The sequence below is a fragment of the Lagenorhynchus albirostris genome, chromosome 21 (genome assembly GCF_949774975.1).
Source record: "Lagenorhynchus albirostris chromosome 21, mLagAlb1.1, whole genome shotgun sequence".
Classification (NCBI taxonomy): domain Eukaryota; kingdom Metazoa; phylum Chordata; class Mammalia; order Artiodactyla; family Delphinidae; genus Lagenorhynchus; species Lagenorhynchus albirostris.
In genome coordinates, this window is record NC_083115.1 from 12750314 (window position 1) to 12774277 (window position 23964).

Sequence of the window (23964 nt, forward strand, 5' to 3'; positions counted from 1 at the left end):
AATATAGTCAGTAACACAGGCTTTTCACCCTACTGGAGTTTGCAAACGCCCAGAGAGATAATGACTGTCGGGACACTCACCGTGAAATAACATGCGCTCGTTATGGTGGTTGTGATTCTCCTCAGACACTTCCTTCTGTCTGTGACAGAATCGCTCTCTCAACTTCTTGTTGACAACTTTTTGAATCTTTAAGGACGAGGAAGAAAGAAGTGAATTAGTGAAATGTTTATTAATTGGTAGTTTATGATTTAAAATAAGAAGTATGTTTTCCTTTAGGGAGGTTCAACTTGTTTTATGTTTTGTTTGCTTAAAACATTATTTAAAAACGATAAAGTTGCCAGGCCAGTGTAATTCAGTTAATACTCTGGCTTTTAGTGACATAAGTTTCAGCTACAGTTTTTGTTTGTTATTCTGCACCATACCTAGCTATACCTCAAAATCAACTGAGGACTTATTGAATTTCAGGATACAGGGGCTTATAAATCTGTACTTTCAAAAAGCTCCCCAGGTAATTCTGATGTGCACTGGTGTAATTTCAATAGGTCCATTAACCCAAAGGGTTAACCCAGTTCTCAATTGATTTTATTCATCTTCATGACATCCCTCTGAAAAAAAGCATATGGCAGTCATTTATTCCATGTTATAAATAAGATACTGAGATTAAGAGATACATGCATACTGATATAAACACTGACTCAATTAAATTGATTGAAAATCCAGGCCTTTAATGCTACTTTGAAATAGTGATAACGGAAATTACTGTCAGCTATGGTCCAAATTAGTGGCTGAGCTGGGAGTCTTATCGCCATGTTTGCCTCACTAACGCCAGCTGCCCCAGCCTATGTTTGATATTCAGGCAAGCTGTGCAATCCAATTTTCACCCTGAAATTTTAAAAACTTACTCGAATGACATTGTATCTGTTGAAGATGCCACCAGCATTACCACCATCTCTGTGTTCGCGAATTGTACTTTGCATCTATAGAACAAAAGAGAGTAACTTTCTGAAAATACGCCAGTGTGTAATTCTGAAGACATTCCTCCTGTTGTTTTCAAAAGTTCAATTCTATTATATTGTGTCACTGATGAGTCTAAGACTCAGCACAGATTTCAGGAAAAGATAATTAAAAATTTTCATGTACAATTACCTCTTCTTCTACTGACTGATATTCTTTATCTTCTGGAGCAAGATCCAGCAAAATAGTTCCCTGATTAACACAGTGAAAAGTCAAATAAGGATTGGTGCCTGCAGGAGAGAAAAATTAGCATATTAAACAAAGGTCCACACTCTTCAGGCTCTATTTTGGGGAACACTTGTCATAAATAATAGATATTTTGGAACAAGTCTAATGTATGTGCAATTTGAACCTAATATATAAGGTTGTATTAAGCAAGTACACCCAAAGACAAGAGAAGAAATGGAGATGTGTTTGGTGATCAATTTGATCTGTTCTTACAGAGGTCCTTGTACATACACACAGCAGGCTCAACAATTATTTGTTGAACTGAACTCAATCATGAACATACATGATGCTGATACAAAAGAAAACACAGTGTGATTACAATGTAGTATGGTCTAAAATATAAGAATTATCCTCTAAAAGAATTATTATCTGTGAGATGACTTGAAATGGTCACTTATAATAAGTTTAAAATACATTGTTCTTGTTAATTTCATTACCCGTGTTGATTTAGTACAAATAAGCAAGACTCAAGCTCAACATCTGTTAACGTTTAGTTTCATGTCACTCTTGCAATTTTATTACCTCTGCAGACTAAATGACTAATTCAAGTTGTTTTCTTTCTCTCCCTTTGCTTTCCTATAGTGAAAGCATTTCTAACAAACAGAGAACAGGGAGGCACACAAAGGAGAAAGATAGGCGTGTAACAGCAAAGTACAATGGAAAAAGACCGAGCTGACAGTTGTGAGGGAGGGGAAAAGACACAAGATAAGGTAAGAGAGAAAGGTCAGATTATGAAAAGCCATGCTATGAACATCTGATTTTATCCTAAAAGCAACAGTGTTCTATTGAAGGGTTTTAAGCCCTGGAATGATATGATCATATAGTCATTTTGAAAAGTGTCTTCTGGTTACAGTGTAGGGAAGGTACCAGAGGGGTGGCAAAGGTGACTGTCAGAGATAAGCTGGAAGGTGGTTGTGAGAGTCCAGGAGAGAGATGACAGTGATAGGGATTAGGTGACAGCAGTGGGAAAGGACAGAAGCACAGATTCCAGAGATATTTAGGATAAGTGTTGGGAAAGAGGGAAGAGTGACTCTGATTTCTAGCTAAAGCAACTAGAGGGAGAGCGAGGTCAAGGATGGAGACGGGGAGGCAGGAGGTGCCACCCCAGCTGAGTGCACGAGCTCTGGGGTCAGGCCACCCAGCAAATGCCAGCCTGGACACTTACCTTGTACCACTAATTTCTGAAATCTATTTATTTTTTAATAGCTTACCTTGCTGTCCACCTAAGAGTCTTTCTACTCCCTTGATTAATTTATGGCGGTGTCCGTATGCATTGATGCCTATTTCTTTCAACTCTTCATGGCCCATATCGGCCAACACATCTAGTGTAATCTGAAAAACGAGTCAAAATTAATTGCTACATCTTTAACAGTTCCTCAGACGATGAAAACTTTTCCATTTGCTTCAATGCTATAGCATCCAGTCAAATTAAGAAAATTCTTCTGTTTCCTTTATAAGCATGAACTGATAATCTTCTTAAAGTTGCCCCCATAAACTTATCAGCTTTTTGCTCACTTGAAATACTCCCTAATTTGCTTTCAGTCAGTGGAGAATTAAGATGGGAGAAATAATGCTATAGAAGTAGAAAATGGTCATTGCTATTTTTCCTTTTGATTATTTAACTCTGCCACATTTTGCTTGCCTCAAGATATAAGAGGGAACAACCAGTAGCCTGAAAATGGGGAAATACCAGATCCCAACATTCAGAAGGTAGCAGAGGTGAATGGTAGGGAACGGGAGAGGTGTTCAGCATAATGAAACAGGAGAAGCTTTAGGGAAGTAGCATTTATATAAAAATAAGAAGGAACTTCCTAGTGCTAAGAAGTATCCGAGCATGGAAAAGGCTGCTTTAGAAAGTAGTAAGATTTATATCACAAGCATTTAGTTAGATTACAGACCATTTTATATAGAAACTATATAAAGAATTCCGATTTGGAGAAGAAAAAAGAGAGTAGATAGATGGTTTTTAAGGTCTCTTCTAAATTCTCAGATCTAACAATCCCTGAAGCCTAACATACATTCTATTTTTGTACAGAACAATGGTTTTAAATTTTTGGTTATTCGTCCCTGTAGATGGAGATGGTTAGCTGCCACGACTCAAAATTACCAGATTCCTTTGCTGACTAAAAGGAACTGTGACTCTAGCGTCACCCAGTGGCAGTGCTCTGAAGGCACAGGGTGAAGTCCTGGGCGGCCACATTTCTTGAGGGATGAACTGCAATTTTCAGCTCAGAAGAAGCTGGCCCCTCTGACAGCCCAAATACTACTCCACAAGATTAGCCATTGATTTTCTCTTTCCTCTGGAAATGGAGAAATCCTTTGAGAGACACTCTTTTTCCCACTCAAACAAGATATTTTTATCTATCCATAGCTCTCTCTACCTTTATCCTTGCACATAGCATTTAAAAAAACTAACATATTAGGCCTGGAGCTCTGATGGTTTTTATTGTCAAAATGAAATACTATATAATGAGTCCGATCTCCTCAGTGCAAAAAGCATACATCATTCATTCTTGGAAATAATTTACTTTATTGCTCCTAAGTGGCCATTTAAGAAATAATCGCTCCATTGCACAAAATGGGCAGTTCACTTCCAATCACCCAAAGGAAGTTTTCAGCAGAGCTTTTAAAAAGCAACAGTTTTGAAATATGCATCTTTGAGATGGAATAGATCACAACATAATAGGAGTCTTTACATTTTTAGCTAGATGTGATTTTAATATAATTTGGAAACCATGCACAAGGTTTACTACTTTACTGATATTCCATTCTTTTTTCCTTCTAAACTTCATATAAGGTCGACATAAAAACAGGATCTCATATCTATGTGGTAGCTTCAATTTAAAGAGTCCTTAGCTTTTCTGAATTGATACATATAGTGTATGTCTGAAAGAAGCAGAAACCAGGCCAGTAAAACATAGTATTAGCTTCTAGAGAAGAAATGGAGAACATTTGATACATTTGTTCATTATATATAGCTCCAATCGTGAATGAAATGAATACCTCATTTAATACTCACAATGACTCATGAAATACTATTACCGTCCTTATGAGAAAATTAGGGCACAGTGAAGCCATGAAAATACTACACAGAAGAGCTAAAATGTATTGCCATACTTGTCTTTCCTCTTACTTATTTTTCTTAAAAAGGATGACTAAAAAGCTAAAATAACTAAACATTAAATTTAGTTGCTTTGAGTTACGTGCTACCCTATTTGTCCTCATATTTATTGGAATTGGCAACTGGAAAACCTTAAATGACAAGCTAAAGAATTTAGATTTATGTTCACTAATCATTCATTCATACATAATATATTTAATGAGTACCTTCTGTATGCTAGATATTTCCAAAAAAGTAACTAATTAAACATTTCATTTAATTCTAAAACAACCCACTTCAGCTCAGAAAGGTAAATAACTGGTCCAAATTGGTAGTAAAAGAGTGGAGCCAGGGAACAAACAGAATCCTACCACTACAGATCATGCTATTTCCTCTACCAAGGAGATAAAAGGTAAACACAAATATTTGGTAAAGGTTGGTAAATGTTTTGGAGGAACCCCTATGGGAACTCTTGGGAAGATTACTTACTGGCTTGAGGCTACAAGTAGGGGAGGGAACAAAGAAAGGACTAGGAAGGGGATCAGGAAAGGTTCTTAGAAGAAAGTAATAATTCAGCTAAGGAAGAGGACTTAGGCAGAGGAAGAAGGGAAGGGTGTTTAAGACAAATGGAAGACCATGTGCAAAAGGAAAATCAAGTGAGAGACTACAGAACATTTGAGAGACTCTAGCAATAAAGTTCATAATGATTAGCGTATAATGTATATACAGGAATAAAAGAAGGGATGGACAGAGCAGCAGGCTAAAAGCAGATCTAATGGGCTTTACACACCAAGTTAAGACAGTGTCCAAAATGTCCAAGAACACCTTTTCAGCAGAGCAACACAAAGGTGTCTTTCAGGAGGATGGCAGTATGAAGGGCAGATCTGGAAGGGAAAGTGACTGTGAACAAGATGACGACAGGGTGGAGCGGACTGGAAGGGATGAATCGGAGAGCAATTTCAAAGGGACAGGTGACAGGGCCTGGTAAATAGAAACGGTTAGAGAAAAAAAAAAGAATGGGGGTAAAGATTATTCCAAAATTCTGAAGCTGAGTGAATATGAGATTATTGTGTTAATAAAAGAAATGGAAATAATTGGAAGTAAAACAGGCTAGTTGGATTTTAGGTATGTTTCTCCAAGATTCAAGGCTTTTATACTGCTAGAAATATTTTTCTGGAAATTATCTTTAAATTAACTCACTTTAAAAAAACACAAAACCTTAACTTAGTTACATCCAGGAAATTACAAGTTTGTTGGGCCAGTTATTTATAGTTAGCACACGTTAAAACCAAATTATAACCTTTAAAATAAATATTATCCATGTATCAGCTAAGTCATCTTGCACATAAAGCAAATGTCACTTCAAGAGTGTTACTTTAAGAAGGGCTGCCTCTTGTTTCTAAGATTTATTCATTTTCTCTGGGGTGGAGTGAGAAGAATTGGAGTTTTAATGAAAAAGGCCTTTCTTTTACTTGGGCTTAAAAGATTGCAGGCTAGAGTAACAGTAATTAGAACTAACTTTACAATCATGTTCATAATGAATTTCTTGAGTCCATTCCTTTGTCTTTAGATTCTGAAGTAAAAATTTATATGGTCACTTTTCATGAAAATATATATGTGGACCATAAATATGTTCACAAGGAATCTTCCAAGTCACGGCATTTATGTTTCAGGAATTGCAATGTAAATCAAATCAGTCTTTCCCACAGAAAAAGTATTCTAGTCAGGAAGCTATGTTATAGAGGAAGGGCCAAAGTGACACTGGTACTATACTTAACTAACTATAAAGGACATAGGTATATATTATTTAATATAGAACTAGCAAAGTATATACGACAAACAAGTCAAGTTAGTTAAGAGACTTCAGAGAGAATAACTGTGAAGGTAAGAGGTGAGGCTATGATGCTCTGAAGGAAGTTTCCCTGGAACCAGAAATAAAAGAACTATGTTCCCCACTCCACTGAGAGAGAAGAATCTATCAGTAGGAACAGAGGCAATAAGATATTACGTGTCAAAGCATCTCAGGAAAACAGGACGACTCTGCCTTCAGCTCAATAGACATGAACTAAATGGCTACAATACATACACCCTAACACTTTGCCTCACCTCACAAATACCTGGCCCTCATCATATATTACCGGACTGACATAGAATGTTAATGGCAGAAAATCCTCTGGGTAAGTTATGGAAAGGGTTACAGAAGGTATTACTCTATAACTAAAGGCTAGTCAAGTAACAATTGTAGTCAAAATAAAACTTTAACTGCTTGAAGACTGGGCCAAAAGACAGTCACACAGAGTTCAACACAATGAATGGTGATATCATTTGTCTGGAGGAAAGAGCTATGCTAGGTAATAGACATTAAATGGAAGAGTCAACATATTGATAAAAAAAAAGATACGGAAATTATTCTGGCAAAAGGAAGATCAATGGAACCATTTACTCAGAACAAAACTGAAGTGAAAAAGATAACAATGAAACTGATGAAACCAGGATAAGCTGTCAAAAGGACCAACTGTTAAGACTAAACTATTAAACTATTAAAATCAATAAAGTGAGATAACCAGGCCACAGGAAATCAGTTACTATAAAAGAGAATATATAAAGTAAAACAGAAAAAAGAAAACATAAAATTATGATGCGAACTGACTAAAACAGTAGAAACTGAACCCTTGAAAAACGGTTAACTGGAATTATTTGAATTAGCGTCTGTTTTTATTAAGCAAAGATATGTGAAATTTCACAGTTATTGTGGATATGATTTGGGAAGAAGGGAGATGGCTGGAATATGGCTTTAGCAGAGGATACTACTTCTAAAACAGCTTTAATACCTTCAAGGGAAGGATAAAGGAAAAAGAGTCTTACTGTTTAGGCTATTCTCATAAGAAATCTCCAAACCAGAGGGTGAATCAATGGCAGGTGCAGCTTAAAGGAAAAGGAAATTATTATAGCAGTTTATGAAGTCCTCCCCACCAGACAGAAGATACAACTGATGTTTCATTAAAGTATATTTTAAAAACTGGCACTGAAGCATCTGACTGGGAATTTTAACTATCTGGACTTTTGAAAGTATTATTATATTTTACAGGTAAGGCAAGTGATAGGTTAAATGCCTTAATCAGAATCAAGGTCTTCTTTTAGTCCAGTGCTATTTCTACCCAACTGTTTTGATCATCAAGAGCATTAAAGATCAACTACAATATATAATATGAAGAAATTCAGCTAAAAAAAAAAAGACATTAGAAAATCTTAACATCATAATTGATATGAAAAAGACCTGGAGCTTTTAATTAACTCTAAACTGACTATATGCCTAACAAAGAAATCAGATGGGGCAAAGAGGCCAGTGAAGAATTTGGACACTATATCCATATAAAGAATAACTGAAAAAGAAGGTGAATTTATGCTAAATTAGGAGAAACTCTGTAAGGGTGGGTGGGTGGTTGGTTGGAAGGGTAAATCCACGATAAGTTGACTAGGTCTTAGAAATATAAGAAGGGCTATATTATGTTGTAGTGAGCTGAATGGTGGCCCTCAAAAAGATATGTCCATGTTCTAATCCCCAGAACTTGCAAAGAATCTTTTTTGAAAAACTTTTTTTACATCTTTGCAAATGTAAATTCAGTTAAGGATCTTGAGATAAGGAGATCATCTAGGACTATATGGGGAGGCCTTAAACTCAATGCAAGTGTCCTTACAAAAGACACACAGAAGAGAAGACAGACACAGAGAAGGCACGGTGAAGATAGAAGCAGAGACTGGAAGGATGTGGCCAGAAGCCAAAGGGCCTAGAAGCTGGCAGAGGCATGGGGCAGATTCTCCCCTAGAGCCTCTGTAGGGAGTGCAGCCCTGCTGACACTTGATTTTGAACTTCAGGCCTCCAGAACTGTGAGGGAATAAATTTCTGTTGTTTAAGCCACAGATTTGTGGGAAATTGTTATGGCAGCCCTATGAAACTAATGCTGTCTAATATGTAGACCAGAGGTTAGATTTTTGTGCAAAATAGGGTAAAATGTAAACATAAGATTAATAGATTATACATGGGGCAGATTTGGGTGTACTTTAAATTACAAGCATTTTATCATACCTGCCCAAATTGTAACAAGTTATTGTCCCACATGGATATAAAAAGGGTAATTCCTACATCTGGGAGAATGACTTAGTGACCTCTAGAGATCTTCCCCACTCTAAGATGCTATGTGTATTAGTAATAGTCAAGTCAAACTCAGGAATTTATTATTTGATAGTTAATGGTAATAAAATCATACAGTGATAAGTTAAAAACTCATTATCCTGTATAAAAACAGAATGACAAACAGAAGGATCTTAATTCATAAACACCCTAATGATGACTTCATACTAAGACCTTCACAGCCATTTCAGATATATCTGAAAATAGGCTAAGTCTATAAGCATATGGCCAAGTTTCGGTTCAGCATTATTTTAGGCTCCAACTAGACAATGGAAACTTCATAAAGAAGCAATTTTTAAAACGTACACTTGCCCAAGAATTATTTTGCTATCCAGTAATGGATAACTGCTTCATGAAGATTTTGCTAAATAGTTAACATAAAAATTTCTCACTAGTTTTAAGTGGAGTCTAGTCACATTAGTAATAAAATGAGATGAATAATGGCTAACACTTTTTGGAAACAAAATAATGAGGAAAGATTTTGAAAACATTCTTTTGCAGGGGTTTCATGGCCTAAGTTTTGATATGTAATAAAACATATTGAGCCAGACTGCTTATAAAGATACAACAAAATAACAGACTCTAATCATCTGTTAGACAATTTTGGAAAGAAGCATAAAATACTAGATTCCTCTAGCTTTTTCAGAAATTTGTTTTGAGTTTTAAAAGAGCAGCGAAGAAGCAGAAAAAGAAAGAACAACTGGCAATTAATAACTCTTAATATTAAATTAAAAAGACTCAACTATATATGAGAGCTTACCTGTTCTGTTTCAAAGATGTCCCGAAGGTGTTCAAGACCAAGGCTTTTCAGGAATTGGCTAATATTCATGTCAAGACCAGCAACTAAAACAGACATACATTAAAGTTTTTCAGAAAGAAGTTTATCAATCTAAAGGAAGTTCCAGTATTTATTTAAAGCCGCGGCTCTTTGACACCCTTGGCTGTGCAGATGATTTTACTTCAAGTTATCTCTGAATTTGATGGGGAAATAAAAGCAGAGTTTATCTTATCAGTAGTACTTATATTAATATTATAAAGCATAATATAATGCTTTTAGTGAAATATTTAACAGTGGAATTAAAAAATCCAAATTTATCAGCTATTGTTTCAGCTTTCATTTATCAGCTATTGTTTCAGTTTTTATTTCTTACATAATTTCTCAGTATTTTTCTGATATAATTTCAGTAATAAGACTCAGTCAGTTCAATAAGATACTATGGTTGGAAAAGGATATACTGGGATATACATAAGTAAGAACAAAGTAGATGCCAAAGAATTTATTCTACGAAGACATATTTCTTATAAGCGGTTGTGTACATGAAAACTTACAGACAGGATGTCTTTAAGTGAGGTGTTCAATAATTACCAATAGAAAAGTGAATCTGTTCACTTAAAACCGCAAAACCAACATGCGTTCACAGGTGTACTTGCCTTCTCCTTCCTTCCTTTCTGTGCCTGCTGCGCCATCCCCAGCGTTAGACGCTCCTCCTACTGCCAATTCTGCTAAGGGGCCGGCGAGGTTGTCTATGCTGCTAGCAGCAGACAGGCAGGAGGGGGTGGATGCTGGTGAGATCAGAGAGGCACTCACTACAGTAGCCTGAGGTTTAAAACAGGTAGGTAAGGCCTCTGGGGGCATGGCGTCTATCAGCAAAGCTCTGATATCGTCAGCCTAAAAAAATAAATAAATAAAATAAAATAACACAAAAAAATTACGTTTTAAAACAATAAGTTTCTCACTAAGGACAAAATGCTTAGTGAATTCTTTCTTTAATGAATGCTCCATTATTCCCTATTGGTTTTTTTTTTTTTTTTTTTTGGTGGTACGCAGGCCTCTCACTGTTGTGGCCTCTCCCATTGCGGAGCAACAGGCTCCGGATGCACAGGCTCAGCGGCCACGGCTCACCGGCCCAGCCGCTCCGCGGCATGCGGGATCTTCCCGGACCGGGGCACGAACCCGTGTCCCCTGCATTGGCAGGCGGACTCTCAACCACTGCGCCACCAGGGAAGCCCCCCTATTGGGTTTTGATCATTCCTTCCTCCTTCCTTCTCTGATCCACAGCTCCAAAGAGTCCCAGTAGTTTCAATAGGTAGAATGGAGAAACTACACAATTTAAAAAAAATATTTCATCTTTTGAACATCTAATGTGCAGCTTGGTGACTATAGTTAATAAGTACTGTAAGTACTTATATAAGTACTGTACTATATTCTTGAAATTTGCTGAGAGTAGATCTTAAGTATTCTCACCACACACACAGAAAAAAGTTAACTGTGAAAAAAATCCAAGAATGTGAACTATGTTGACTCCTAGAAATACTTTTTAACACTAAATGAAAAGTGTGCACACAATTGTTCATACTTATTACACATGTATTCAAAGGACATGTAAATTAACAAAGATTTGAATAGAGTTAAAAAAATAAAATATTTCATCTTTCATCTAAAAAGGAGCACATTTTAGAATGCTGATTCTCAATCATCTCTTCTTTAGAAGGAGTTTCCATACATAGTATGTGTTGTTTATGCTTAACAACTACAATAATTTTTGTTCAGTTATTTAGTGCATACTTAATAATTTAATGTACAATCAAAATCTGGTGAAACTTTAAAGGGACAGCACTTATTTTGGCTAGCTTATTCACGAACTCTACAGTCTGCTAGGCACAACTGTTGTTAGAGTATGTGGGAGATTGTCCCCAAAGAGAGCCAGCTATCAATTCTTACTTCCATGTACATCTGTGCCCCTCCTTCCATCAGAGGTGGCACCTCCCTTCCCTGGAATCTGGGTTGCCTATGAGTTTCTGTGACCAATAGAATGTAGAGGAAGTGATGTTCTGAGGCTTTTGAGCCAGGCTTTAAAAGGATTGGCAGTTTCTACTTTTTTTCTCTTAGAAGTCATCCTCCCATGCTGTAAAGAAATTCGAACTAGACCACTGAGTGTGAAATACTACGCAGAGAGAGGTACTGTAGGATTTAAGGCCATCCGAGATGCTGCAGCCTCAGCTGAGCTCCCAGCTAAAGGGAGCTGGCAGAACAGCAGAACTGCCTAGCTGAGCCCAGTCAACCCAGAGGACTGTGAGGAATTATAACTGTGAGTGGCACTGTACTAGCCACTCACTTGGTTTTGGTTAAGTTACTAAGTGTTTTGAAAATTGTTACTCAGCAACAGATCTATAAAACAGAATGTGGCTTAGAAAGTTTTTTGGTTAAAAAATTCTAAATTATGTGACCATATAGTAACTCCCTGATTTCCAGAAAATTCAGGAAAGATGTTTCTTTACTGTGTTTAATTCTGTAGTTAAATATCATTTAACCACAAAAATTTAATTCTTGATTTTGAAACTATTTCTACAGTATATTAGTTTACTTTTCCATCTTCAGAAGAACGATATACTGCTTAGAAGATAATTTTTTCTTTGACTATCTCACCCCCCTCAGGTAAATTAGCATGAACATCAGATGCTCTAGAATAATAAGCCAAAGTAGAAGGTGCTAAGATACTTTACGAATACAATCTATATACAAGTTTTTCTATGATTCATGTTTTCCCTCCAAGTTAAGTATGGCAAAAAAAAAATTAACTTACTGCTTAGTTTGCCTTAATAGTTTTAAATTATATAAAAATGAGAACTTAAAAAAATTCATAAGGAAGGAAATTTGTTCTTCTTCCAAGAGATATATGCACCACTAGAGGTAAACCTGTTAAGCCCTGGAATTTACTGTCATTTCTGAAAGTATAACAAGCAAGTCTAAATATTTTGAAATGAGGACTTACCGTTGCCAGATCTAAAGGTGTCTGGCCTTCTTGGTTCTTCATAGTTGGATCTGCACCATGTGCCAGGAGTAGGGCACAGAGCTGTGTCCTGCCTTTTTGGGCTGCTTCGTGAAGAGGAGTAAATGCCCACTTGTCTGTTGCATTTACACATGTGTTGTATTTTATCAGTAATGCTGCAATGTCCACATGCTGAAGAAAAACAAAAGGATGCCAAGAGGTAAGAATGAGATTATTTGGTAAAGCTCCTTCAGGTACACTTGTTTTTATTTAACATTTCATTCCCTCTATATCTCTATTCTCATCCTTAACAGAAGTTTCTTCTATAAAAAAAGAATATTCATTGCACCCCTCCACCTGTATTTTGGACTTCATCTTTTCTTGCTTCCTCTAAAATATCAATTCCACAATTATTCTGTTACCCTGTAATTCTTCATGGGAAACTTAAAAAATTTTTTATTCAGCCTTATATTCAGATCTATCTTAAAAATAAACATATAAGATGAAACTATTACCTGACTCCAAGTTTCCTAATAATGGGCTAACCTGTCTGTCAAACTTTTCAAACCAGCAACCTATAACCATTGCTTCTCTTTATCTTCCCATTTCTCTTTCTAACCTATTGCAACCTGATCTATTTATTGAAAACACTCATCTCAAAGATTCTCAATGTTCTTTCTTCAGCCGTTGGGAAAGTAACATAACAAAACATTTTACAAAAATTAGTCTGTCGAGCCAAAATGACTTAGGGGGTGGAGGAAATGTCAGCTGCAGACGCATTAACTAATAACCTGGGCATGAGGTGATAAGATCCTCAACTGTGATGGTTAGAGAAGAACGGAAAAGAAGAGCTAAATTTGAGAAATTTTGAAGGCAAAAAAATCAGGTTTTAGAAAGACAAATTAACCACAGAGGAAGAAAGATGAAAAAAAAAGTTAAAGGTGACTGCCTTTTTTCTTTTTTAATTTGGTCTAGAAGATTAAGAAAAAAAAAAGGTAGATGGAAGCATTAACAGAAATTGAGTAGCAGAAGTTTAATTAGGAATGAAACTATAAGGAAGGTCCACTTGGGGTATGTGGTTTCTGAGGTACAATATCTAAGTAATGATGTCCTGTAAATGGTTTCACACAAAAGGTCAGAGCACAGATAAGGGGGTCATTGACTTATTCACTTACTCTCTCTTACCGACTCACCCACCAACCAAACATTTGCTGAATACCTATCTGAAGCTGAATTTCATGAGAATGGGAAGAGATGGGGAAAGTAAGGACAGAAGTATCCCAGGATAGAATTTAGGGCATGTTTCTTCAAATTTTCCTTTAAAATTCCTTAATATTTTCTTTGCTCTCTTGAAGACACTCACTTCAAAAAGAATAGGTACTTCTTCTGAGGTAGTATTAAAGTATTTTTTGGTGTTTTTTTTAATATAATACAAATACTTGTTAATTTTAGGAAAAGTGATTTCAGAAAAGAGAGGAAAATACAAATCAGACAACTTCTAAGAAAGCTTCCATATTTGCTCTGACAATATAAAGACAACAACAACAACAAAAAAGAGCATAACCAGACGAGGGCTTCTGAGAACAGGCCATGTTTTGTGATCTTTTGGGGATTATGAATGAGGTATATCATGATTATAAAATTGATTCTAACACAAATGATAAAAATAGGTAACATTTGTAGCACTATCAAAATCACTTAAAACAAAACAGACCCCAGTGATTTATCTCCCTTATTCAAAGGATATACGTTGAAAAGAATAGCTATTTTTGTTCAATTAACCCAAAAGCACGGAGTAATTTCAAGCTTCTCCCCAGTAAGGTTATGGGGTGTTTAAACTAGGTTCCTGATGATTAGTTTTATTCTACTCCATTTGTGTTGGCAGTATAATATAATTTGGTAGACTAATTTGTATAGGCTTCCAAAATTAGATAGTCCAAGGAAAATTATGTATGTGTGTATAAAATGAATCATATATATGGTATATATTATTAAACTTTCTTTATATTAAATTTATAGTTTATGCTTAGAGAAACCAATTACGTGCTTATTAAATTTGCTGACAAACATCTGAAACAGCAATAAACAGGAAATATGCTGCTACCCAAGTAGACTAAAAACACAATTCTTAAATCTTTTAAACAGCCACACCACTGGGGCAAAAAAAGTAACTGAAATTTAAGGGTGACAAATGCAATAAATAAGCTACAGCTCAGTCCTATACAATACATAAGAGCAAAGCATTGAACTAGAAGGTCTACAAAAGGAATTGAACTCTGCTGGAACGTTTCCAGGAGTCAACTTAATATGGTTTCAAAATTCAGCTGCAACACAAAATGCTTTAAATGACAAATGCAACATAAAAACACTGCAAGGGCCCTAATTTAATTTTAGAAAATTGGGAAGTAGGGAGAAGAGAAACGTGTTTGGGTTCCAGTTAGAGCAATTTAATTGTACGATAATGTCATGAAATCCCCCTAACATTATACATTTTAGAGAAAGCATTAAAAAATGAAAAATTTGAGAGAGAAAACTCAGCAAATTGATTTACTCTTATGAGATAATAGAAAACTACATGCTGTGTGGTAAATAAATATCAATGCTTTATATCTACTGAAGAGCAAAAAAATTAGTTGTCTTGTGTAAATGTATATTAAAAAATAATATAAGGCATTATAATACAAAAACACTAAACAGGATAATGCACATTACCATTACCACTCTCATGAAATCTGTAACTTTTATTTAAACTTCTTAAACTATGTCTTTGTTTCTCCTTTTGGAAAAACTGAAGTGGTAAGTTCTTTCTATATAAAAAGGCCCAAAGACACACAGAGAGCTGACTGAGCTCTCCAGAGGAAAAAACGTAAAATATGTATCAAAGAATGATGACCAATAAATAACAGCTTAAGTAACTTTATGTAATTTCAGATATCTCACACAATTATTTTATCTGCAGCTACCAGTCATTATCCATTACTGAAGTCAATTAATCTATTTAATACTGATATTGAGCTGGTCAAACATACAGCTAATTCCTAAGGCTGTGAGATATAAAAGTGACACACAGACCTTATGGCCCAGTATGAGGGCTGTGTGGACCGAGTTATCTCATAATAACTGTATTCCCTTGGATTTGGACAGAATGCACTTTCCACATGCATGGTCTTATCTAATTATCACAATAACCCTGTAAAGACGGTCTCAGCATCTAAGTTTTACTAGTGAGGACAGTGAAGATTAGAAAGATTAAGGCACTTGCTGAAGACTTGTGGGTTATGGAGGAAAAGAGTAAAGACTAGATCCCAGAGGTTCAGACTCCAAATTCAGGTCTCCATTTCGCCACATCTGCCTGCATGGTCTTGCTAGACTAAAACACAAGCGCCATTTCCTGACAGGTTGAAAATGGCAGAGAGTATGATGTCAGGGAAAAGCTATTTAAGCAGAGATCACTGGGTAACCCTACACCTAAAACTACTCTACCAATCGCCTTATCTTAAATATAGAAGCCTCTATTCCATACAAAGTGCCACCAAAATCTCCTTCACCAAACTATCACTTCAGGGCAGTACATCATACACACCACGCAGCCAGGCCGGTCCAAGCATCATTGATATTAATACTATGTAACCAGTGTTCTGCCACCCTAACAGAGCCCTATAATTTCATTAAAATATCCAGCCAAGGCTTATGTGCTGTATGAATAAAAAGGGGCTTTGGAAAGACATATGGATTTATATGTCTAGAGATAATGAAAATATAACTATATCTACCCCTTAGCTAAAGTAAGATAAAGTAGCTTAAACATTTTTTATATCATGGTTAACCTTGGTCCTTATTTTAAGTCTACTAATTGAGACTGAGATAAATACAGATTTGATGTGGTTACTGACAACAGGTTATATGATATACAAACTGCATTAGATAAAATTATTTCATAGAGCAGAGATTCTCAATGGAGGGAATGACCTTACCTACTGCCAACTGAAAATCACTATGAGATGTTACTGGGGGTGGGAGGGTGGGTATATGTTGTACATGGTAAAAACATGGTAACCAAAAAAAGTCAAGAAACCATCAAAGTAAAGGTTTTAGTGAATAAGAGTACATAGTCATTAGCTCACAGATATTTGATTTTTAAGTTTCCAAGTTTAATACAAGAAGGATTTTTAGAGTGAGTCAAAAAATCCACCCACACACTGAGGCAAAAGTACTTGCTACAAACATACTGTCTAGCTCATTAGCATTCTTTAGTAGAAGGATGGGAAGAACCAGGTTGACTGAAACCTCTACCAAATGCCCTCTACACAGCCTGGAGAACTTTCTCTTCATTTTTACCCCCATAAGCTACATTCATTTACAAAGAGCTCAGCAGTAGGGATGTGATAAAAAGCAGGATAACATAAAAAGAGAGAATGAAACTAAAAATGCTCATGATCTTTCTCACTTGGAGTTAGAAGAGGAGAGCAGGAGTTGTGGATAATGGTGAAATAAGTTTATGAAAACGGGACAGCGGGCCTCTGGTCAGGAGGCGGACTGCATTACACTCCCTCAGCTAACGGCAAGATAGCTGCAAGGGAATATGAACAAAGACAAGGCCGTCCTGCACTCTACCTTATTATATTTAGCCACAAAAGAGAACCACTATAAATTTTCTTTCTTTCACACTGGTCACAAATTGACACATATGTGTAATAAGTAGAATCTCAACACCTTTCCCATCAGAAGAATGGGAATTAAAAGGTAAAATACTTAAACCTTAAAAATTTAGTTTTACTTTCTTCATCCTCAGTGACAACTATGAAAGCTATGAAAGGAAAAGACTGACAGGACTGAACTTTTCCACATCCACAAAGTGTGGGATATACTGGAAACACAGTACATAGATCAACATAGTCTACACAGTTGACAGTATATGTTTTACTAGATCAAGTCAAGAAGTATAATTCTACTGCCTACACCTATCCTCACTCATTAGTAGATTTATACAGAAGTTAAAAGACACTGATCCCATCAGCTTTATAAACTCTTAACTGATAAACTTTTAACTGAGGCTTAGAGATATGGAGAGAAGGATCATGCTAAGAAAAATATTGGACATTATTCTCCAAATGATACATATTTATACTTATAACTCAAAGGTAAAAGGATTATACACACATGTATATGTAGTATATTAGCAGTAAATATTTAGCATGCCTGGTCTTCAGTAGAAATACATGTAGTACAGTGAAATTGAGAATTTTATATGAAAGAAGGCTAAAAGAAAATTCTAATGATTTTAATAAAGGATTAATTATCTTTGGAAAGATAACTTCAAATACAGAAGTTTCAAGAGGATTTCAGTACTAATAATATATTTATTAAATCTGATAACTTTCAATTAGCATATATCACACTTGGAAGTAAAATTTTCTTTCCTTTCTGTCCAACTTGAAACTAGATTGTTTGCTTTCCTTGATTATTCCCACTCAGACATGTCATCTCCCTGAAATACTGGTCTTTGAGAGGGGGCATGAGAAGATGCAGATATTCTCATTATGAAGGGCAAGGGAGAAGAGAGTAAGAGAATACGGAAATCATGGTGATTAGTTTTTACTTATAGTCTGTCAGGCTTCTGCAGATCTAGAAACTGTCCTCACCAATAATGATTCCATCTATGAGAGCCCCTAGTATGTACATTCTGGCACGTGTGCATCTTTACAGTCAAATAGGGATTCTGACAAGCACAAAGCATTCATCTTCTTCCTGTGTGATTCATCAGACCTAAAGTGGGCCTTGGTGACTTCCAGGCAGTCAGTCCAACAAATGTCAAGGCACTGGAATACAACCCTCTTCCTCTTTCAGCTGATGATTACAGACTACAGTTACAGGGCTTTGCAAGAATCAGTTGTGACTTTCACTGTGGGGTTTCAGCTAGTCATCTGAACTCTATGAAACCATATACACCAACAGCTCAACCATTTTCTTGAATCTTTCTAAGATGCTGAGGATAAAAATAAGCAAGCATAATTTCCATGCCTACAGAGGAACCTCCTGGCTTTCATAGTTTCTAAAATCTACTTAAGGTAGAGTTAAGATTTATTATCTACATCAATAAATATTAACTGAGCAGCCACTACATACCAATTATTGTGCTAGATAATGTGAAGAGACCAAAAAGCTATAAAAAGTATGGTCCTTGGCCAAAAGATGGTTATGCCTGAGAAGGCTAGAAACACTCTGAATAGTAAGATTAAAACTGTGCTAAATTACGCTGTTGGTTAGATATCTACTTATTGCATGCATGGTATGCATTTAACAAAGTAGTAAATATCAGTGAAGTTTTCTAGACTTTAACTTTAGCATGCTCACCCCATAGGATGCTGCATTGTGAAGAGGAATTAAACCGCCTTTGTCTTGGGCATTAACATCTGCTCCGTGCTCTAGAAGATATTCAGCTACTTCCAGGTTATTGTAGCCTGCTGTTAGAATGAGAAAAGGCAAATGTCAGCTTAAAAGAAAAAGGAAAATATGTATATAAATGATAAGGACCAGAAAACATTAATACTTTTTGCTTTACACTACTATCACATAATTAAGTATAAGACATTTACAATAAGAAATTTATATAATTTATAATAAGAAATTATTTAAAATAACATCAATCAAGCATTTTCTGAGTAGCACTCTTCATGCTCAGCATTTCTTTCATCTTCTGGCGAGCTGTATTAGGCATCTAAGAAAGCTCGTGAGCCTTGCAAGTGCTGGTGATGCGTACCTGCCAAGTGCAGAGGGGTTGAGTTCCTGCCTTGGGTGTCTCGGCAGTTGATATTCTCTGGGGTACAGAGCTTCTGCACTCTTGCCAGGCAGCCCTTCTTGGCAGCATCCAACAAAGCAGCGTCTCCTCTCAGTAAGTCCTGAATATCTGTGTCTCCTTCTTTTACCAAATCTAAAGGTGTATTTCCATCTCTGTTCTTTTTAGTTGGATCTGCTCCATGCTACAAAATAACCAAATGGGGTATGTGTTTTCTGTAGTATCTTTGTTTTGTTTCTTTATTTTTAACTTCACCTTCACTCATCCAAAGAAAGATTATCGATTCTATACACATTGTGAAAAACAGAGGCAATATTTGGTCTTTCTTGCAAAATTCCTACTTAGCAATATACTGAATCAGCTTTCTAACTATCAATACTTCCCAACCAAAGCCCCAAGCCTCAGGATCAACAGTGATGGTGAGTGGGAAAGGTGTCGAGTGTCTTTTACTTTTCGTATCATATACTTTCTCAGACTCCAAGCTGTCTTCAGAAACCACTTTTCCTTTTAATCATGGCCTGGATATTAATGTTGACCAGATTTCAATTATATAGAGATATTCAGTGTTGATGAAGTGAGAAGAGGAAGACACACAGGTGGAAAAAGTACTTAATTCCAAATGGAATCAATAAAAAGAAAGTTTGGTAATTTAAAAATATTTCCATTGTAAGTCTTAGAACCTATCATGAAATTAGGTAGAAATGTATTAACAGTTAATTTGATTTTAAAAGTTTAATCATCTATACCTATGAAATAAGGTCAATAAAAGTCAAGAATCTTTATTACAGGCCTGACACAGACTGCTATAGGCCCAATGGAGAAATCTTGAATAACCAACCTAGACAATGAATTCACATTGTCCTAGAAGTTATTTCTTACTAACCAGTGATAATAAAAATGAGTATCAAATACAGTGTTATTCTCAAAACTCATAAGAACATACTTGATCCCATGAAAGTTGCAGGAGAAGAATTTTATATTTAACCAGGACAAGTTTTTCTCTAGTTTAAAAAAAAAAAAAAAAAAAAAAGAAAATGACATAAATACATGTCCAGTCATTTTTCACATCTTTTAATTAATTTCACATCTTTTAATTTAACTTCATATCCTTTAATGTTTAAATAATGCTTAATAATTAGAAATGAGCTTGTTAACAATAATAAAATAGCTAGTAAGAAGAAAAATCAAACTTGATGGAAAAACTTGGTTCTTCTCGTACAAATGTTTTCTGATATTAATACTGTAAGTATCAGATAAGCAATGCAAACTAATTCAACTCTTTCCAAAACCTACCTTGTTGAACTGTGATGGACTCAACATAATCAAGTCAGTTCAGAAAGGCACTTCAGACATTACTCAAAGCTACGTGAATATCATGATATCACACTTAAACATCCCCCTAAAATAGAGAATGGAAGCAGTCTCTACAGCACTTACTGTACTGTATTATAGAATAATTTACTCTGATGTAATTTTATGTCCTAACCAAATAATAAATATAATTACTTTATAATTTTAAAAATTACATACTTTTAAAAGGAGCTTGCAGATTTCATATTTTCCTTTAGCTGCTGCTTCATGTAGAGGGGTAAATTTCCATAAGTCTGCCACATTGACAGAAGCCCCATGCCTTACCAAGAGCTCAGCTACTTCATAGTGTCCATATGAACAAGCATTATGAAGAGGCACCAAGCCACTAAACAAAAGAAAATTATTTTAAAGACGTACAACAAATCTTTGCATTAAAATGATATGTATAATAAAAATAATTCTCTATGGCATTGATTATACTGAATACTCACTTAAAAAAAAAAATTCTCCTCTGATCTTGAAGACAGCATCATCCATTTCCAAATAAGGATTACCAATTTCAAAAATTTCAAAAATGTCCCTTTCAATATAAGGACTTGCTTAGTTTCTTGGTGATGGCTATAAATTTCACAGCAATCTTTATTCTTAAAATATATATAGATATACCCATAAAAAAGGTTCTATTATAATACTTTTAATTCAGGTTTCATCCTGGCAATATAAAGAGCAACACTACAAAGTGATTTCAGGAATAACTAATTAATAATCTGGTTTTATCATCTCTCAGATTTTCTTCCATTTGGGTCTTCCTAGTGAAAACTGTATGCTTGCTTACTTATAAAATACACAATGCAATCTAACTTATTTACTTAGGCAAGTTCAACCTTTTGTTTTTGGCTTTTTTTTTTATTGTTAATAATCTGGTAGTGGTTTCTGTGCATAGATTTAAATATTTAGGTGCCAAGCAATGAAAACTCAAAATCCAAGTGATAGAGAAACTTCAGTATTCTGTAAAGAAAATAATGAAATCAACCATAAACTCTAGTCAGATGAGCAAACTATCCTGTGATGACTCTAAGTTCTGATTGGAAGGCAGCTGGCATTCTAAAAGGACAAAGATGTCCCCATAAAAAAGGGTGCATCAAAAGGATAAGTTTAAGTTGCACTTAGTACACAGCAAACACAAGGTATCAAGTTAGTACCTTTTTACTTAGAGAGATCAGGTTTTTCTGTTTTTGTTTTTAATGTTTTGAGACCAAAAATACTGACTGCTAAAATGGGGCAATAGAGGGACTTCCCTGGCGGTCCGGTGGTGACTCTGCACTTCCAATGCAGGGGGTGCAGATTCAATCCCTGGTCGGGGAACTAAGATCCCACGCGGCGTGGCCAAGAATAAAGTGGGGGGCGCTGATGGCAAAAAAACAAATGTTGGTTCCTCTCTAATGCACCATAATACTTTGAAAGAGCTAGTGATAATATTATTAAATATTCATGTCTGATGTATCCCTTTTAAAAGATAAATAAGCCCAAAATCGTTAACTGAGGTCTAAGTTGTGTGGTTTAATTCTACAGCAGTCTGGTATGTAATTACACAGAAAGGTGCTTATTTATATTTTGAGATGATATGAAATTAACTCAGGATATGGAAGCTCATTTCAGTTAAAACTTCCTTCTTGCTTTTCTAAATAGCTTCCACGGCTGCTTTAAACTCTGTCTAGATAAATTAAAACAGTTCAGTAAACTAATAAAAAATAGAGAATATCTGAATGAGTAAAAATAAAATTATGTTTCTATTAATATGACTTTGGGATGGGTGGCTTCTTTTAGGAGGAGATTAAACATTTTTAATAGCAAAAAAAGGGATGAACAATAAATTACAAACTATATAAACACATGTACATAATGCAGTAAAATACTATATATAGGCATTAAAAGGATGAAATGAACTATTAAGTACTGACATGGAAAGACATTCAGCATATACTACTGGGTGAAAAAGGCAAATTGCAAAGCAGACCGTGTGCAGTGACATCATCATTTACATTAAAAATAAGCTCCACCACAACAGCACACACACTGCAACAGGTCCTTCAAAACTCCAGACGGTTACAACAAAATTTTGATGCTGTAATCTCTAGGAGGTGGAGTGAGAGGGACTTTTCACTTTCTATACTATACATTTCCATAATGTTTTAATTTATGCTTTAAACTTAAAAAAAACATGCATTACTTTCTTAATAGGGAAAAAATACCTAAAACTTCAAAAATATAAAGAAAAGAAATTTTAAGTATCAAGAAAATGAATCCCAAACAGTGAAATTCTAATGCATACCCTTTGTCTTTGGCATGGACATCGGCACCATGGTGTAGGAGGTACTCTACGACAGACACACGGTTATAGCCTGCCGCAAAGTGTAGGGGTGTAGAATGCCGGCCCTCTAAATCTCTGCAATTCACATTCTGAGGGCTGCAGAGTTGCTTTTATGGCACACACACACAGACAAACACAAGAAGAACGTTAGTATTTATTCATAGAACTCGCTCCAAAATACTGCAGACATCTTGGATAAATTGTATTTTTCTAATGAATATTTCTTTCCAAAGATTAGATAATACAAGTGATGTTTTAAAATCAGCACGATGTTTGGCTTTACAGTGTCTATGTTTGCAGAGCTATTTAATCTTTTTCAACATTTCCTGGCCAAAATCTTAATCAAAAAGAAAAACCCATAATAAGGCAAGCATTTCCAAGGCAAATGGTGCCTTCCTTCTTCATAGTTATAAGGCTTTCCTCCCCGAGACTGCCTGTAACAGCCTGTATGCTTGTACCAGCACGCTCTTAGCCACTCTTTGCTCAAATACGACCAACCCTGGTTGACTGCAGAATTACCCAGAATTCTTGCCTCCTTTGACGTGGCAAGAAGGCGCTGGGAAAATTACATTAATTCTGTCTGGGCCATCCACTTGGCCCTTTGATCCATCTCAGCAAAGCCATGCAGTCAACAATGTTTTACTTGATCTTTGAGGGGATATTTGTCTAAGTCTACACGTCAGATTGATTCTGATCATATTGTAGTTTCTGGCCTTTTATCTCCTTCAGCTGTATCCTCCAAATCTCTTCTATTTCACCTATTCTCCTTTTGAATATTATCATTTCAGCACAAGCTCAACTGTTTGCTTACAAAGCAGTAGAAGCAAAGTTAGGCCAGAGCGGTTGCATCGCTGATGGTGACAGATGGACTACAATAAAAATATTTGAGGAACAATTTATAAAGAATTTCCTATTTTTCCGGTGAGAGGATTATTATCTATGTGTGAAAACAATCATCATCTCCATTTTACAGAAAAATAAACCAAGGCTCAGAGAAGTTAAGTGACATCCTTTTTCATACAGTGGGTAAGGGGTAGAATAAAAACTCAAACCCCACTTTCTTGATTCTTAATCTTTTGATCTTCTTGTTACATCATTGCTTACCTACTTAATTACCCAAACTCAGGGAAGTGATGAGAAAAGAGGTAATGAAAAGAAGGATTCTTAAGTTAAAAAAGCAGA

At 35.6% G+C, this 23964-nt stretch overlaps 1 protein-coding gene across 3 annotated transcripts in view; it reads right to left on the minus strand.

Moving 5' to 3' along the window:
• Positions 1-23964, minus strand: part of TNKS (tankyrase) — a 183766-nt gene that overhangs the window by 22987 nt on the left and 136815 nt on the right. For all 3 annotated transcript variants that reach the window (XM_060136739.1, XM_060136738.1, XM_060136740.1), the window contains exons 14-24: positions 22744-22889; positions 20631-20796; positions 19065-19284; positions 18659-18768; positions 12308-12496; positions 9966-10203; positions 9295-9377; positions 2454-2574; positions 1147-1244; positions 903-977; positions 81-186 (exon numbers count right to left, since the gene is read on the minus strand). In XM_060136739.1, the coding sequence (XP_059992722.1) occupies positions 81-186; positions 903-977; positions 1147-1244; positions 2454-2574; positions 9295-9377; positions 9966-10203; positions 12308-12496; positions 18659-18768; positions 19065-19284; positions 20631-20796; positions 22744-22889 (1552 nt within the window). The remainder of the gene's footprint in view (positions 1-80; positions 187-902; positions 978-1146; positions 1245-2453; positions 2575-9294; positions 9378-9965; positions 10204-12307; positions 12497-18658; positions 18769-19064; positions 19285-20630; positions 20797-22743; positions 22890-23964) is intronic.